The following is a 17,805-nucleotide window of genomic DNA, read 5'->3' as shown; positions in this document are numbered from 1 at the left end:
GGCCAGTTGAGCAGGTTGGCCTGTGTGGTTTTTTTTTTTTTTTTTTAAAAAAACGCCTCTGTCCGTCTGTCTGAGTGGCTGCTGCTCCTCAGCGACCTGTGTGACTCACTTGCTTTGCTGCAGCTGATTGTAATGCTGTGCTACTGCCACCCAATGGACATTGAAATTGCAGTACACTCAACAATATGCATGTGCAAGAGAATAGGAATGGGTTACATTTTCCCCAGAACTAAAATAAAACCAATAAGACTCAAAACAAGAAGCATTTTATGCAATGTACTTGTATAGAGATGAGTTTGGATGTTAGACTGCACTGGTTAGCAGGAAAGAGCAATGCAATGTTTGTTTAATGAGTTACCAGCAAATATCAATACCGCGTTATCCCCTTTCTTTCTTTCTTTCTTTCTTTCTTTCTTTCTTTCTTTCTTTCTTTCTTTCTTTCTTTCTTTCTTTCTTTCTATCTATCTATCTGCATCCACTCGAGTTTGTATTCTGTATTCATTTGGTAGAGGAATCTATAATGACCTCCTCGTTTCCGGTTGAGGGTAAACAAAATACAGTAGTGCAAAATAGTCTGAAAATCCAGTCAATAGGGGTGTGCGGACCATTCCCTGTTGTAAAATTACATTGACCTCATGCCCTAAGTGAAGTCCATAATGAGCACTTTTCCAAGTTTGTTTTGGATAAACCTCCACGGCCTGCATAGATTCCAAGGGCCCATGTATTACCCATTGGATATATTTGGCATGAATTAAAACGCTGACTCTGAGCCAGCTCCATCTCATCAGTCTCTGCAGCCCGGTTCCAAGGGAGACTATTACAGCTCACGGCTTGTGAGATATATTCATTAATAAGATATCGGCACCAGGCTCATTATTTGTATACAGCTTGCATAAAAAGCCTACACACCCATGTTCAAATGACATTTTATTGTGCTGAGAAGAAAAGGAGACCAAAATCAATCATTTCAAATCTTTTTACATCAGTAATGTAACCTAAAAGCCTTTTTGAGAAGGGAATTAAACTAAACAGCTGAGATAATGGTGGCTGGGGATGGAGCTGTGTTCGGAGAAAACAAACTGAAATGCACTGAAACATGTTAAATGGTAAGCATCATACTGGATGGATGGATGGATGGATGGATGGATGGATGGATGGATGGATGGATGGATGGATGGATGGATGGATGGATGGATGGATGGATGGATGGATGGATGGATGGATGGATGGATGGATGGATGGATGGATGGATGGATGGATGGATGGATGGATGGATGGATGGATGGATGGATGGATGGATGGATGGATGGATGGATGGATGGATTATTGAGTATTTGTAGGCAATCATCCATTTTTGTCCTTATTTGCAAACCAGTTGATTTCCCTTCCAAAATTCACTTGTGATATTGTCCTGTCAGTGAGGTGCTGACAGGTAACACACACACACATTATTGAAAGTTGTTACTTCACGCTTCCTCTTCATGCAGAATTTCATTCGTTGAGTGCAAAGGCGCCATAAGTGGAAGAAAAGCGACGGCGATTCTGCAAACTGGTATTTTCAATTTGCAGCATTAAAAAGGTGATATTTTTTGTGTCCCCAAATCCTCAGAGATGCCTCTGGTTGTCTTAAATTTTACGACCTCAATTCTCTCACTCTAACGCGTCTGTCTCACAGTTCTAAGGTTCAGGGTGTTAATCAAATGTTCAAAACTTCTTGTGTGAATTTTTCTTGAATGTTTTTTTTCCCCTTATTTAATCCAGTTTCTACCAACATAGAAAAAAGTACAATGTCCATTCAGTAGACGAGCATGTGTGTAAATGGTTGTTTCTTGTCATTGGCTGAGGACCAGAACAAAACGTAGCAATAATGGACTTTAGCTTACTCCGATCACTAATGGGTGGAGGCTCCAGTTAGCACACAACACTAGGACAAGAGTAGCCTATAGAAAAGTGATGAATGGAACTTTCTAGGTATTTCCTATTATCGCTACCTTTAGTTCACACAAGCTACCTTCCGCCCTCATTCATTTCCTCGTCAATACATAATGTGCTTGAATGTGCACAGGCTGCTCAGAAATGGCCCTATGGCAAATTGGAGCCTTGAAACACAAAGTGAACGCTCAACCACCACGGGTGAATAAAGAGTACACGCTGACATAAAAAAAATGAATTGAATTCACTCTCTGCTTTGGTTACCTCATCGCTGTAATTGGCAGCGCTTGTATCTTGACATGCTCAAGTTTTATGTGGCCCAAAAGTGACTGCAATAGAAATAATGAGGATCAGCTATCCAATGCAGAATAATTAATATTTGCCACTTCACAAGTCTTTGGTTTCTCTGATGTCTAAATGATCTCCCTCATTTCTGCATGTCATCCATGCAGTGACTTAACAGCGTTTCATTTATTATGAATTAGGCCCGAAATAGGCTGCATAGACTTAATCATTCTTGTGCACTCACTTCTTAGCCTGACCTGTCCAATAACATCAATTTGGAATTCTGGAGATGCTAATTAGGTCTCTGATCTACAAGATTGTGTGAAAGTTGGTGCAACATATGGAGGCTTGTCTAGCTCTTCTCATTGGAACTTGTTTTTCAAGGACTGGACATAAAATAGTAGAAATCAGATTAAGTTTAGTTGCAAATTAATTCCTTACAATAATCACATCAACACCTGTGCCTTACATTGCTATACTTTTAAACATTCTTCTTTTAAAAAATAAAAAATAAAAACAAAAAACATCCATGGAAATTTTCATTCTGCAACTGCACAATTCCAAATTCCTTTTTAAGACTCTTTTCTCACTCTTTCCACTGCACTCTTTGGCTCATATTTCATTTTCTGCTGCTTAAACATGCTCAGCTCTCTATTTGCTTTTACTGACTTGGATAGTCGGTGGCCTCGTCTCACCTGTTCGCCCACCTCATTACCCAGCAGCACATTTGGCAGTCAGCAAACTTGCAGCTCCATCTTGCTGCACTGATGCACTCAGTCTGGAGAGTGGAAGTTATGGCTTGTTGGCTCTCGGTGTCAGTGCACGCTATTATGCAAGGTGGCGACATATTTATTGATCAACGTGTAGAAAGGATTATAGTCAGTGTCATGGATAAAGATGCAATACAGGCACTTGCATATAAATCCTTAGGGAAATGATGGCCTTTTTGTCACATCGGTGGTCTAAGTGCTGATATATTGCAGTGCTGCAGTCACTTGCAAAAACATTAGGTACAACTGGATAGGTGATACAAAAAAGATGAATAGAAAAGATAGAATTTTGTTATTCAGTGATGTGAAACATGGATGTTATTCAGTGGCGTACATTGAGGTTCATGGCTGGTGAAGCACCAATATTAAAGCCAAATTCAAACCATTTTAACTTGAAGATCAAGCCTGTTTCCTATTTAAATGTGTCAAAGAATGTTCTTGTAATTTCATGTGCTATTTTTTTGTTTTCTCTGCTTTGATTTTGAATGGCGTTATCTGTCGTGCCTTTAGATGTTGTTTGTGTGAAACTAATTGAGTTGACTTGTGTATGAAATTTGCTATAAATAAAACTGCCGTGCCTTCTCTTGGCTAAAATGGAAAATCATTTTCATCTCTCAGTGTTTTTTTTTCTTTTTTTTTTTGCTTTTCTTTACTGTTAATTTGTACTTTATTATTGAGATAAACAGTCAACTTTGTGGAAAACTGAAAAGCGGACCCACGGAAATGTATTATTAGCTTTATGTATCCACTTTAAATGTACTGTACTGTACAAAAATTCTATTTAAAATTCACATCTATAGTCAAATGTTGTGTTTTCATGCACAGTGAAATTTGTTGGTGCATGAAAGCGAGTGGAAACAAAATAAATCAAATCAATACATAAACATTGCACACATTGGCACAGCAGTACACATCCACAGCCAGTAAGAGGCGCTAATGCGACAAAAGTTGTGAACCCGTTACATTTCAACCGCACCAGAAGAAGAAGTAGGGCAAGCGAGACGGAAGCGCTGTAAACGCACATAATTGATCACGTTTATGAAGTTATTGCGTAAAATCGAACAAACGTTTCATTGGGGACGAAAGGTGCCGTAACAAATTGCTGTTTAAGTTCAACAGGACGACTTTTACGGTCGTCCTCCTGGACTAAACCCCGGAGAGCAACAGTAGTAGTGTCTGTCTGGTAAGGACACTATTCTGCTAGCTGAACAATACTGATAAGCCATTATCCTTTGCTTACTTGATGCCTTGATACCTGATTATTTGCTAATCGTTCATAAAACAGACGCCTTTTAAAAATGGTTTGAATGACACGACGATCGCTAAATTTAACACGCATCAGCAGCTACATTCAAACAAGCTAATGTCAACAAACCTCAGCTTGCAAACGTACTGCTTGTTAACTTAGCTCAAATATTGCAGTAGTATGCATATATGTATTTAAACTTTGGGTTAACTTAATTTGCATAATATTATTTCATTGTCTTTGTTTATTTTATGTTTACGATGATGTTTGCACGCACTCCTGTTCCAAAGTAACTACTCCAGTGTCAATGTGATTACCCAACAGCATTTCATGGTATTAAATGTTTTGATGCTCAGCGTTTTATATGATCTTTTAAGTAGTATGGATTTTATTGATTAATATGCTGTGCAGCATTCCTCACTAGTTTCATACACGTTTGTAAGATTAATAGTACTATTAATCTCTACAATTGTAGCATTTCCAAATCATTGTCCCAGTAGTAAGCTATTTTTTAACAAACTTGGTTCGTTCATGTGAAAATATGTATGTATGAACAATATGAATGCATTTCACTTTGTTCCTTTCAGGTATTTGGACAGTTGTTCAGAATGGATCCTGCTCTACTGAGGGACAGGGAGCTGTTCAAGAAGAGAGCTTTGTCCACACCGGTAGTAGAGAAGAGACCAGCTGCATCAGACTCTGGATCACACAAGAAGAAGAAGCCCAAAACAGAAAAGGAAGGCTCATCAGGTTCTAAACAGATTGCTGGTGAGTGATACTTCCGATCTGTCCGATAACTATTTGAATTAAGTTAGCACATGCCTGTCGTCCAAGAGTCTGAGAGAAAGTATATTTGTTGCATTGACCATTTACACAATGCATTTGTCAAAAAATATCTGTTTGTATCTCAAAGAAAAATCCATGGAAAGGTGCCAAACAATTATTTTTTTTTTAAACTATCGATACGCTGAATATAGGCATTTCAGGATTGTGTGTGCGTAAGAAATTGAGACAACCTTTTCAGTGAATATTTTCCTTTATCTTTTTATTGTCCCATTTAATTCATCTTGACTTCAGGATCTTCTTAACTTTTTTTTGACTGTTCCTTAAGTTGTTAGCTCTGTTTTTCTGCTCAGTCCGCCAATTCCGTGCCGCTTCTATACCACCTCTGTGAGCGGTTCTGGTTCATTGCAGACGCTGGTCGTCACGTTGCTGCAGTTGCCCGACTCCACCTCCTGTTGTTCCTGTAGTTGTTGTTGCTGCTCGTGCTCGTGCTGGTTTTGGTGTTGCGTTCTTTCTTTGGCAAAGCAGCCACAGTCCAGGAACTCATAGAGCACGGCCAAGGTCGCCAGGGATAGCACGGTTAAAATGAACAGCAGTATGATAACAAAGCAGGCCACGTTCCAGCCATCGTGGGGGGAGACTTGGGAGAGAGGAACGGTTTCTGGATGATCAATAGTGGTGTTTGCTGTTGTGATGTTGAACATGGTTCCTGGTTGGAAATAAAATAAATTCAAAGTTATTACCGTACTCACTAAATTTCCTTGGATGGATGTGGATTAGAGATCAACCTAGTTGAGATTGAATCAACAGTGCCAGTATGTTCATGTAAACGAGTATACTCTGCCATGAGGAAAAAGCTTAGACATCACAAATAACAAGAGTGGTGTCGGAGAAGCACGCCATGTGGTGGTATTTTTGGACTGAAAATCATCCACTCACAATCTGTAAAAAGGGGGTCAACAATTCTGCAGAAATAATACATTTATTCAAATAAAGGGTCGTCTGTTAGAAAACTACAAGCTGCAGAAACAGAGGAAGAGAATTCCCTGGCCTCGGGGTCAGAATATTTTAGTCATCCCTTGCATTAGCAACAGGCCATTTGTTATTTTAGCCAATTCAAAAGGGATAGATTATGCTTAAAAAAAAAATATATATATATATTAAAAAAAAACACACAGCTTTGACAATCATGAAATTTTCTTGCCTGAGATCGCTATTTTGATCCCAAAACTATATCGGCTGTCAAAATAGTATCTGAGAGTAGGATGTATGTCTGAGATTGCTATTTAGATCCCAAAACTATATCAGCTGACAAAATAGTATTATCTGAAAATAGTATGTACTTTAGCCAGGGAAACCTATAAAATACAACATTACCAAGACAGTGCATCTACCAACCCTAAGTGAGCCCCACCCCAGTCCTCCTATAGGACCAGCTCTCTAGACACACACTCAGCGGTCTGTTGTTGATTTGTCAGCGAGGGTTTCAGTTTCCACACGAGTGCTCGTTAATGCTAGCGAAGCGTAACCAAATGGATTCATGTTTATTTTATAGCATGCATGTTCCATCTTGGCCTAAATGTATGTTTGCATCCATCTTTGCTCGTACATTATGTACTAGAAAATTACTCTGGATATTTAAAGATGCATCAGGAAACCTCTTCTGTTGCATCGTCTGAGCACAGCCTGCATTCCTTGTGTTCATCTTAAAAAAAAACAAGAAATAGAGGAAACCCACCTGATAATGAGGTCTTGCGAGGACGCAAGTCAATAGATGCTCTCGCTTCCTTTTGCCGCCCCACCTATGTCCTCCGCTCCCTCCCTCTCTTTGCGTTCACTCCTCCAACGCGTTCGCGTGCAGCATCGACCGCCACTCCTCGCAGAGCCTCATGGCTGAGAAAGTCTCCTCTCAGTCATTGGCCCTCTCCCCCCGGCTCCATCTTCGATCCATTTGTTACTCGGCCTGTCACAATTCCAGCGGGCTGCCCACAGAGAAGCTCAGCAGTCGTCGTTGCTCCCTCCCACTCTGTTAATCATTCATGATTCGGTGCAGCTCTCTGCTCTGATTGGGACGTCTCTGCAGTCTCCATGGACTGTGTTTTCTCATTGGACCCCTGGCATATAATGGGACGAGGGTTAGGGTGATTTGTTTTGCATGCTGTACAGCTTCTCAAGTAACTTAACACACACAATACATTATTATATGAATCTGTGTTTGTTCTTCAGAAAGCAAATTTGTTTTGACGACTGGTTGCCGTCAAATAGTTATTCCTATTTTGTCATTTTTGTCTTAATTGTTGTCACTACTGTTACTTTTTAGATTCTGGTTGTTAATACTGTATGGTGTTTTGATTAATCTCATCTAATTTTCTTCTCTAATTCCTTTCCAGAGTCTAGTAATGGCGGTTTCAACATTAAGACCAGCTCCGGTTACAAGTTTGGTTGTCTTGCAAAGATAGTCAATTACATGAAGGTAAGGTTTACACACGACAGACTGACGTTCCAATTAATGTATGATTGATTACACAAAAACACACACATATGCAATATGGATCTACTTAACTATATTCATCATTCAACTGCACCCTGATATGTTCTGGTTCCACAGACAAGACATCAGAATGGCGACACACACTTCCTGACTTTAGAGGAAATTCTGGATGAGACCAAACTTCTTGACATCAGCCTAAAACAAAAGCAGTGGCTTATGACTGAGGTGTGTATACACCAATTCTCCAAAATATTCTCATTTAACACTGCGTTCTTTGCTGATTTCTACAAATGAAAATACTGTTCCTGCTGAATTTTGAATGCTGTGCATTCTCTCCTCATTGCAGGCATTGGTCAGTAATCCAAAAATTGAGGTCCGGGATGGCACATATGGCTTCAAGCCCAAGTACAATTTAAAGGACAAAAAAGCTTTATTGAGGCTGCTGGACAAACATGATCAGCTGGGCTTGGGAGGAGTACTGCTAGATGAAGTGGAGGAGGGGCTGCCAAACTCTGCTAAGGCCATCAAGGTAACTCCAATCAAACATTCCTCTTGTTTTGATCAGTCCCTCTAACAGCAAATTGCATCATTAACATACTACTATTCTCAAATAATCGTTTTCAGGCTTTGGGGGATCAGATCACATTTGTGACAAGACCAGATAAGAAGAAGATTTTATTCTACAATGATAAACACTGTCAATTTCTGATGGATGAAGGTCAGTGTCCACTCATCTTTTTCTGTTTATTTAGGCATTTTGTAAAACCAACAGAAGTCTTTTCAATGTAGTTTTCTCTCATTTGCCCCCACCTATCAATTATACTGTAAATATGAACCTATAATGAACATTTCAATCCATTTTCAGTGTTCATGTTAATCAATGTAAGGTATTTGATTAATTTGGCTAAAATATTGTTTTCTGTTTGATGGTAGAATTTCAGAAACTATGGAGAAGTGTTCCAGTGGATTCCATGGATGAAGAGAAGATTGAAGAGTATTTGAAAAAGCAAGGCATCACCTCCATGCAGGAATCGGGGCCAAAGAAAGTGGTCAGTATCCAACTGGTTTTGAATCAATTTGAGTTACAAATAGCTAGGAGGTCAATCTTAAGTTTTGTACGCAAAATCGTTGGACACATTTTTCGAGGAGCCACAATCGAATCAGCTTGAAGCTCAGAAAGATGAATTCCTTTGAGTCCATCTGCCTCGAAAGCTCCTCTCTACTCAAGCTTGATCGCCTCTCATATTTCAGTGGAAATGAATGAACCGCAAACATCACTGCCAAACCCGCCCTCACTGTTTTGTTGTTTCCCGCAGTTACCAGTTCAAAAGAGGAAGAAGCAAGCTGGTCAGCGAAAGAGACACTTCAAGACCCACAACAACCATTTGGCAGGGGTACTGGAGGACTATGCAGATGGTGTGCCGGTTAAAAAGTGAAATTAAACACTTGGAAGATGGACGGCTTAAATACTGTATTATCTGATTTTGCTCCTTGTGAATAGTGACTACTTTGTGGTATCCATTTTAGAAATTGAGCCAAAAAGACGTTTGAGGACAGGATATCAAATACCTAAGATCCTTTCAGAGAAAACCATCATTGAAGGGGCTAACGCCACTTTACAAACAGAACCAGGCTGAAATGTGTGTAAATAGTTTTTTTTTCTTAATGACACTTAAACACAAAAGTGTGTACAGTATACGGAAGAAGATATTTTCAGAAATGCTTCTTAAGTTCAATTTCTCTTCTGATAAGTCACGCAGCCTTTTCATAAAAAGTGCAGAAGAAAGATTGCGTTGCACGTCACAGAGATGTCATCAGTTGATATTTCAAGTGTTTTACTTTGCAGGGCCATTCCATCCTGCTTTTAATAAAAATACTGTCAAACAAACTCCTTCGACATGTCTTTCTAAAGTTTTCGAAATTTCTTGTAATTTTGCATTTTTATTTTTGTAGAATAAATATGCAAGATGATACTACATCAGCAAACCTTCCATGCTAATGGTGAGTAGAAGACAGTTATCAACAAAAGCAAAGATCTGGTAGTCATAATGAAAACTACTCTAATGAAATACAAAACATGAGTGCAAAATTGAGCATATTTAATTTATCAGATCATATTAGTTAGCGCAGTAGCATAAAGGTGTTGTGGTTAGAAAATACCAGTGAGGAAAAAGTACTGATGAAAATAAAGTTGTTGTTTTTTACATTGACTTATCTTGAGCTACTTCGTATTTTGCTATTCACAATTCCAACTTGAACTATGATTGCTTAACTATGGCTGACTTTTATGGTTTTCTTCAAGTGATGGTAGTTGGGCAAAATCTTCATTAAGAAATCGAGCTGAAGTGTTTGAGGCTGTAACACAATAGAGAAGAAATATTTATGCAGAAGGATGATTTTTTCTGTTGTTTTAACAATTTACCACCACTTACCTGTGGTCTCTCAGTCTGCACCCGCCTCATACATCCAGAACCATAAATGACCGTGTTCTCGGGTATGACCTCACAGGTGTTCACCTGGCAGAAGGCCCCGATGATGCAGCCACTAGTTAGGATGACGTTCCTACCTACATCAGCTATACAACATAGTAGAGTAATTACTGCAAACTGGAATGAAAACAATTCTGCAAATTGCAATCGGTGGAAGTAAAACTCACCTTTTGATTCTATTACATTGTTGTCTCCAATTTTAAGGGCTTGTGACACTGAGGAATCAGTTGAGGCAAATGTGGACTATTTGGACAGGTCAAAAACTACATAAATGTAAAAAAAAAAAAAAATCAGCGAGGTAATGATAGCATATAAAAGGATACAGCAGCCAACTTCAAATACATTGTTGATACCAATGGTCATCGTCTTTGGTTCCACTTCAACATCTGGTGTGATGTTTTCTGGGTAACTATTATAATAGAAACACACATAACATTTTAGTCCATGCAACATTGCAGCCAAACACTTCACGATAATTCATTTTTGACGTTTGCTATCAAAAGTCCTGGAAGAAAACAATGCATGCAATGGAGACATTAAAAAAAAAAAACTTTTGGGTAGATGATCTGTATTGAGTAGATAAAAAGTGATTGTAAACACAATTTTTGACATCAGTTGTCACTGACATCCAGTGTTACCTGTTAATAATGACAGCTTGTTCCTCGATCAGGTTGCCTTCTCCAATCACGATGGGTCCTGCTTCTGCAATAATTCGTGCTTTTGGGTGGACCACTGTCCTTGGGCCTGAGTGTAAGCAAAATAAAAGATACAGTGCAGATGCTACATTGTTGACAACCGTGAAGTTGTGCTTGTAAGCTATTGAAAGCGAGGCATCCTACCTATAGTGACATCCCCCTTAATTTCACTTTCAACACACACCACAGCTCCTGCTGCAATCTTGACACTGAAAAAAAATGAACACATTGCAGATCCTGTCAATTTGGCTAATATTTTAGCACTGCTATTAAGCTAGTAGCCGCCCAGCACAGCGTTCACTTCACGTCAACAATGCTAGGAATTTATCATTTGGTCAGTCCAGAGCACTATAAAAGCAATCCGATCGTCTTTTAGAGATGCGTGTTCATATTACCTTTTCTGAGCGTTTTGTTTATCTGCCATTGTAATAGATGGAATCAGAAGGGAGTCGCCTTGCTCGATACTCGACTGTAAAACAGTGCTCGATAATCGACTTGACGTCCTTACCGTTGAAGTTAAGGGGCATGCGCAAATTCTTTTGGGTCGAGGCATGAAACAGATCCCGATCACGCCTCTTGTATTGTTATTTTCAAACGCAAACTCCAGTCTTCATATTTGTTTGAAATTACTTAAACGGATAACTACATTTATATATGAACATAACGTGGTCACAAAAGCAATACGATGTCAGTGTTTTCTTGACTACCTACCAACAGTGTTGTCATAATGAATAATTTACCAAAACTAATGTGCGTCAATATACAATCATAATGAAAGTTTGTTGGCGTTGCCAATGTACTTTGACCCTTCTCGCTTCCACTAATGCCAAAAAACAGGATCAAGTCGGAAGTGAAATCTGTCTGCCATGGTAAAAGGGAACATAAACAAAAACATTGATGCAACATCAGTCACCGCGATTGGAAAGGCGCAAGAGAGCGAGATGGCAAAATCTAAGAAATATAGCTCGATATATTATTCAATTATTGTCTTGCTAATCGCCATTTGTGTTTCATCGCTGAAAGCTGAACTGCCTACCTGTAAGTATATGCCGCAAAGTAAACTCGCGTTACGATTTTCCTAGGTTAGCTCTCAAGCTAACAGCTAAATCACTGCACCTTCCACGTGTATTGAACATCCCCTTTCCCTTCTTGTGAGATAATTTTATTCATTTGAGTCCTCTGTAGTTACTAAATATAATGCGTTTAGTTAAAACCAGTGTGATCACATCTTCATTTGAAACCAATTTTAAACTGGCACCAAAAATGAGCGTCCAGCCAATCCTGCATCCACGCAAATCTTATAATTTGGCTTTCAGATTTTCAAAATTCCCTCTTGGGGGTATTTATCGGATTAAATGAGCATGTGATTGTACAGCCGTCACAAAGCCAGCCCACTAGCTCACATGCTTCTTGAAGGCATTAACATCAACCGTGTCAAGGGCAAAGCGGTATGGATAATGGATGGATGGATCTCTCTGTATGCTCATTTTTCCCCCACATCAAATTCCACAACCGTCTCATTGGTTATATTAATATAATAATGCTGACAGGAAATTATTTTTATGAGGTAAGATGCAGTGCGTTTCTAGTTTAGTTTCTAATCCGTTTTAGCCATGACATCAAACGAGGCTTTCTCTCAGATTTTTTACAATTGATTCTGCACGTTTTAATGTGATTCCAATCAGATGTGATTGATTTAATATCCTTGTTGCTGCAAAACGTGTGTGGGTGCGGTCAGATGCAAAGGAAAAAGAAGGAACTTAATCATTGCATGCTTAGTAGACACAAACACAGACGCAAAGTGGATGTCATCTGCTTGTGGTTCTGTGTACAGCTGGATTATTTCAATCAAAACACCACCCAAACCTAAAAATGGATGAAGCATTTTTGACAGTCATCAATGAACTGGATACCGATGTGGAGGTGTCCTGGGTGTCACAGTGGTGCTATCAGGTAAATGTCATAATTGTCTTATTTTGTGCATTTTTTTTTTTTTTAAATCTTGCTTTTTGTGTGTGTTAGTGTCTTTATCAACATCTTGGGGTGATTCCTGCTGTCATAAATCCAGGTCAGCCAACCTCGGGAAAATTCATCGTGAGCACACAGCATGGAATTACACTCCAAGTCAACAGCACCTCTTTCAACCTGGACGTCTGCTCGTAAGTTGAAGAAACCACAATGTTTGATTATAGTGGAACAGTAAATACAATGGGGGAAAATGAGGAATATACGTATAAAAAAAAAAAAAAGAATATTGTAAGTACCAATGTTGAAACTAGACCTGATTAAGTGAAGCGGGTCCAGATTGTTTTGCAAAACAGGATATCTGGATTTTTTTGAACCAGTTTCATTGCTACATATTTTAGTCTATTATTCCACTCCAAATCTGTTTACTTGTTTTTTTGCATTGTTCCAGAGTAGATCTTTGAGTTTAGCATTTGTTATGCTTTCTTGCTGGTTAAAGTCTTTTCATTTTTTTTAGTCCTTGATAAGCGTTTTTCTTAAGAATAGTCGCCAATCAATTATTTCTGTTATCGCTGCATTATGTGATAATCAATTTTTTTTATCTTTCATCTGCAGAGTTCCATTCCATTTTGGGGAGGCGGGCAACTACTCGTTATGGGTCAAAAATATAAATAACACTGCGGTCAACTGCTCCATAGTGACTAACACAGTGCCAGTAAATAGTTACATACGTAAGTCCATCACACAAAATATATTGAAGTGTCATTTTACATGTTGCTGCAATCTTAATCTCTGTTTTTCAATTCAATCCATGCAGCCATTTTGGTAGCATTCCTTGTCTTTGCCGGACTGGGATTATTGTATGTTTTGGGAAGAGCAATATTTGCGTAAGTCATGACACGATTTGAAATGATGTTCTAATTTAAATCATTTTGACTCTGTGTTAGACTTTGTAACCAAATATTTATCTTGTTAACAGACATGATTTTGTAAGGGGTGTCCTCTTCAGAATTGGTGGCACCATGGAGACAGAGAGGCTGATCAACTCTGTGAGTATTTATTCACGCACGTGGGTATTATTTTTGTTTTCACAAGCACGTTGGCTGTTTGCAAAGTGTACTGAAATATAATGGATGCTCTGCTTATGTGTCTCTCCAGGAGCTGGGCTCCCCTGGAAGGATAGTGACGCCAATAACCGACAACATCCTTCCGCCCTCATCCAATCCCGGCAAGAGGCTGCGATCTTTAGACACATTCAGAGGGTAAGGCTTCTTTTGTTTCATGGAACCCTCTTGATGACTTTGTCAGTGGACTTGTTTGGTTTTGTGTCCAGTCTTGGAAAGTGCTTGGAAAAGGAGTATATATTTCTTTTCTTTTTTTAAAACCAGAGTTAGATTGTAACTAAATTATTGAGTCCTGCTGTCATGTTGATTACTTGACAGGATCTCCTTGACTATTATGGTATTTGTGAACTATGGAGGAGGACGATATTGGTTCTTCAAACATGAGAGCTGGAACGGTGAGGATGTTGTTCCGTTCGTTGTCTTTCATCACAACAGATCTTTAACTATTTTTTCTTATTTATAAAAGGGATTGTTTGCTCTTTGTATCATTCCAGGCCTAACTGTTGCAGATCTGGTCTTTCCTTGGTAAATGATCCATTGTCATGTCCGTTTTCTACTGTTCTTATTTACGGTTGTCATGATTTCTAGAGCTCACTTCTCTTTTCAGGTTTGTTTTTATTATGGGAACATCCATCGCACTTTCAATCAATTCCATGCTGCGCTCAGGCTTCAGCCGCACGTCACTGCTGAAGAAAGTAATGTGGAGGAGCCTCCAGCTTTTCCTTATTGGCGTCCTGGTTATCAATCCCAACTACTGCCAGGGTTTTTGTGAGTATGAGCTTTTTGCTATTCACCTGGGTTCTCTTCTGTTCTTGATATAATTTTACTCCACATCGCAGTGTCGTGGGACAACCTGCGGATCCCTGGTGTGCTGCAGCGCCTGGCCTGGTCGTACTTTGTTGTAGCCTGCCTGGATCTGTTGGTGGCAAGGGCTCATCTTGACGTCCTATCAACGGTTAGACAATTACAGCTATAAAGTTGTGCATTAAGATGTATGTGGAGAAATATATGGCTTTGTCTTTTTTTCCCAGGATGGATGGTGGTCTTCTTGTATTGATGTATTGCTCTACTGGCCAGCCTGGATCTTTGTACTCCTCCTAGAGATCATTTGGCTCTGCCTCACTTTTCTGCTTCCTGTACCTGGCTGCCCAACGTGAGTTAAAAATATTTTTTACCTGGTTCGTTTGTCACCAGTTCAACCCAGAACCTGTACAACCTGAAAAGTCGGTTTTATATTCACAACTGCTTTCATATTGTTGTGAATTTGACTCTCCTGCTTCCTCTCTTTTGCAACAGTGGCTATCTTGGTCCAGGTGGGATTGGAGACATGGGCATGTATGCAAATTGTACTGGCGGAGCAGCTGGGTTTGTTGACCGCTGGCTTCTTGGAGAAAACCACATCTACCAGACGCCCTCAGCGAGGGTTAGTGAAGGACAAATGCAACTGAGTATTCCATGGACACATGAAATATTGTTATTACAAACTTTGTTTTCTACTGAAGGTCATTTATGCAACTCACATGCCGTATGATCCCGAGGGGGTTCTTGGCAGCATCAACTCCATCGTTATTGCTTTTTTGGGGTTACAGGTAAATCTTTCAGTCTCCAAATGTTCGTCTTGGACACTTATTGTGAGACCGCCGTTAAAGAACGAAACACCCACATTGGTCACTGACAAAAGTGGAATGCGTAATAATTACAGCTACAGACGCAAACAAAGAAAATACTGTAACCGAATTATTTCAGTGACCGCTGGTGGGCTTTTCTTTCTTAGCGAAGAGGAACTAACAAAAGAGGAACTACTGCAAAAGGTTTTAACCATTGTCCATTCAACTTTCTCAGGCAGGAAAGATAATCTTACACTACAGAGATCTTCATTCAAGTATTATATCAAGATTTCTCATTTGGGGTTTCTTTTTGGTGAGTACACTTTATCAACAAGTACTTTAGTTTTTTTACACCTGCATAGTAATATGAGAGCCAAGGATTTGGTAAATATTGCACTACTGCAACGCATATTGCTAAATCAATACCACTGTGTCAGGGAGCCGTATTGATCTGTCGGGAAGGTCACATTTGTGTATTATATCATCCTAGCTTGTACAGTTCAAACTTATTTTATGCTTGGAAGATTTATATCACATTTTTTTTTTTTTTTTTTAAACAGCTGTGATGGGATACCAATAGGACAATCTAATAAAATATTTTTTGTGTAAAACACAGGGCGTCATATCAGCTGTTCTCACCAAGTGTTCCACAAACCATGGCTTCATTCCTGTCAATAAGAATTTATGGTAATTATGACGTTCTACAGTCAAGATTTTTGCCAAAATACTTATATATACCTTTTATTTCTAGGTCTCTGTCCTATGTGACAACACTCGCCTGCTTTGCCTTCGTACTGCTTGTTCTGATCTACTACACTGTCGATGTGAAAAAGTGGTGGTCTGGAGCTCCATTCTTTTACCCAGGTGAGCACTGCAAATAGCTTCTTCAGATTCCATTTAGGTGGACTTCAGCGATCCATAAAATACAAACATCTGAATATACTCATTGAGGCGAATTTGCATTTTTTTTTTTATTTGATTAAAAACCAGGCATGAACTCCATCCTTGTGTATGTGGGCCATGAGGTATTTGAGGACTACTTCCCCTTCCGCTGGCGCATGGTCAACACTCAGTCCCATGTTGAGCACCTCACCCAGAACCTGGTGGCAGTTTCTTGTTGGGTTCTCATCTCCTACGTGCTGTACAGGAAAAAGATATTCTGGAAAATCTAAAAGGTTTGGTGGATTCTTCTAAAATGCTCAGAAAATGGAAGGTAAGGGACTTTAAATCACATTTGGGCTGGATTTCAAGATCTCTATGACTGTTCTGTTTTCACGATCTTAATGTTTTTGCTATTTTGCTCACATACGTAATGTATGACTGCACTGAATGACTTTTCACATAGCTTTCCTAGCAGCTGACTTGTGCTGGATATCTTGTGACTCAGGAAGAAGTGGGACCAAAATAGACATGTTGAGAATATGATAACGTTAGAGTTAATCCTTTTTTTCTTCTTCTCAACACTAAGAACTAATTTTTAATTCCTCATTTTGCACAGCTCACAAGTATGAAAGGAATCACATGTAGCTGTCCTTGCTCTTTGTAGGCCACTTGGACCTTGATATCCTTACCAAACATTAACCCTCACTTTTGATATTTTGCTTCCATGTAAAGCTGAAAACATTTGATCACATGGTAATGAACCAAGTGCTATTTCAGATCTCTGCATGCGATAAATACCTACATATTGCCAAAAAGTAAATTTTTTATTACAAGATCACCTTTTTTGTTGATGTTTTGTGTTTTATAGAAGTATGCAAGAGTGTGCCTTTTTTGGCTCAGGTATCCAAAAACAGTTACAACAAAGTAAAGGAACTTTTGTGCTGCCTGACTTTCTCAGTGGCTTTTCGGTTACACATAAAAAAATCGTTCTCTTGAAGTGATTCACTTTATTTTGCCTTGATGATCTTTTGCTGGATGGATTTGCCAGTATGTAGTTAAGACTTGATTCAGTGTGGCACCTTCCTCAATATTGCTTGGTCATACAAAATTCCAATTACTGTCTGGTTTTGTTTTGTTACCTATACTTTTCCTGTTAATACATTGCAATAGTTTTATATGAGCAGTACAAGTTGAATATGTTTAAATGTGGGCTTCAAAAATGGTTGCATGTTTGCAATGTATGTGTGCTTATAACGTACATCTGTATTTATATAATAAAGAGAAGGTAAACCTGCAGTTCCTTACATCATTACTTTGGTATGTAACAAGTGTTAATATGTATTTTTTGCATAAATCTGTTTCCTTTGGATATGTTTGATTTATTATATCTACCAACTGTCAATTCGCATAAAGGATGCTGGTCAGTTTTTGTGGAACATGTTTACTTTTATTTTTAAATGACAAAATGTAATGTAAATAAAGAGTTTCAGATCCCATTATTGATGAACAAATGCACAGTATTTTGTTTTAAATAGT

The 17,805-nt window shown here is 38.9% G+C and overlaps 4 protein-coding genes across 5 annotated transcripts; 2 read left to right on the top strand and 2 right to left on the bottom strand.

Annotated features, from left to right (window-relative positions):
• The first annotated feature begins 3,942 nt into the window (after positions 1-3,942).
• gtf2e2 (general transcription factor IIE, polypeptide 2, beta) lies at positions 3,943-9,395 on the top strand. Its single transcript, XM_088373287.1, has 8 exons — positions 3,943-4,170; positions 4,821-5,001; positions 7,407-7,489; positions 7,625-7,732; positions 7,854-8,036; positions 8,132-8,225; positions 8,441-8,556; positions 8,824-9,395. Exons 2-8 carry the CDS (start codon positions 4,842-4,844, stop codon positions 8,941-8,943), a joined length of 864 nt encoding a protein of 287 aa, XP_088229413.1. The 5' UTR covers positions 3,943-4,170; positions 4,821-4,841; the 3' UTR covers positions 8,944-9,395.
• On the bottom strand, positions 5,251-7,028 carry smim18 (small integral membrane protein 18). The gene is made up of 2 exons (XM_088373289.1): positions 6,755-7,028; positions 5,251-5,725 (listed from the first exon to the last, which is right to left on the bottom strand). Exon 2 carries the CDS (start codon positions 5,718-5,720, stop codon positions 5,391-5,393), a length of 330 nt encoding a protein of 109 aa, XP_088229415.1. The 5' UTR covers positions 5,721-5,725; positions 6,755-7,028; the 3' UTR covers positions 5,251-5,390.
• Positions 9,396-9,585: 190 nt separating the features above from the next.
• dctn6 (dynactin subunit 6) lies at positions 9,586-11,242 on the bottom strand. Its single transcript, XM_088373288.1, has 7 exons — positions 11,087-11,242; positions 10,836-10,900; positions 10,635-10,740; positions 10,320-10,405; positions 10,164-10,211; positions 9,940-10,082; positions 9,586-9,862 (listed from the first exon to the last, which is right to left on the bottom strand). The coding sequence occupies exons 1-7, from the start codon at positions 11,113-11,115 to the stop codon at positions 9,776-9,778; spliced, it is 564 nt and encodes a 187-aa protein (XP_088229414.1). The 5' UTR covers positions 11,116-11,242; the 3' UTR covers positions 9,586-9,775.
• A 14-nt stretch (positions 11,243-11,256) lies between these two features.
• On the top strand, positions 11,257-17,765 carry hgsnat (heparan-alpha-glucosaminide N-acetyltransferase). Of its 2 annotated transcripts, none has more exons than XM_088373282.1 (18): positions 11,257-11,729; positions 12,526-12,644; positions 12,714-12,850; positions 13,272-13,387; positions 13,474-13,543; positions 13,636-13,705; positions 13,815-13,918; positions 14,099-14,175; positions 14,275-14,305; positions 14,388-14,548; positions 14,620-14,735; positions 14,812-14,933; positions 15,077-15,203; positions 15,283-15,369; positions 15,623-15,700; positions 16,004-16,074; positions 16,139-16,251; positions 16,378-17,765. In XM_088373282.1, exons 1-18 carry the CDS (start codon positions 11,558-11,560, stop codon positions 16,557-16,559), a joined length of 1,953 nt encoding a protein of 650 aa, XP_088229408.1. In that variant the 5' UTR covers positions 11,257-11,557; the 3' UTR covers positions 16,560-17,765. The 2 variants fall into 2 exon arrangements, with proteins under 2 accessions (XP_088229408.1, XP_088229409.1); XM_088373283.1 differs by lacking the exon at positions 11,257-11,729 and adding an exon at positions 12,016-12,258.
• The last annotated feature ends 40 nt before the right edge of the window (positions 17,766-17,805 follow it).

The sequence above is a fragment of the Syngnathus floridae genome, chromosome 4 (assembly GCF_059516105.1).
Source record: "Syngnathus floridae isolate MCC-2025c chromosome 4, RoL_Sflo_1.0, whole genome shotgun sequence".
Taxonomy (NCBI): Eukaryota; Metazoa; Chordata; class Actinopteri; order Syngnathiformes; family Syngnathidae; genus Syngnathus; species Syngnathus floridae.
The sequence above is the reverse complement of the archived record's forward strand: the minus strand, read 5'-3'. Positions and strand labels throughout refer to the sequence as shown.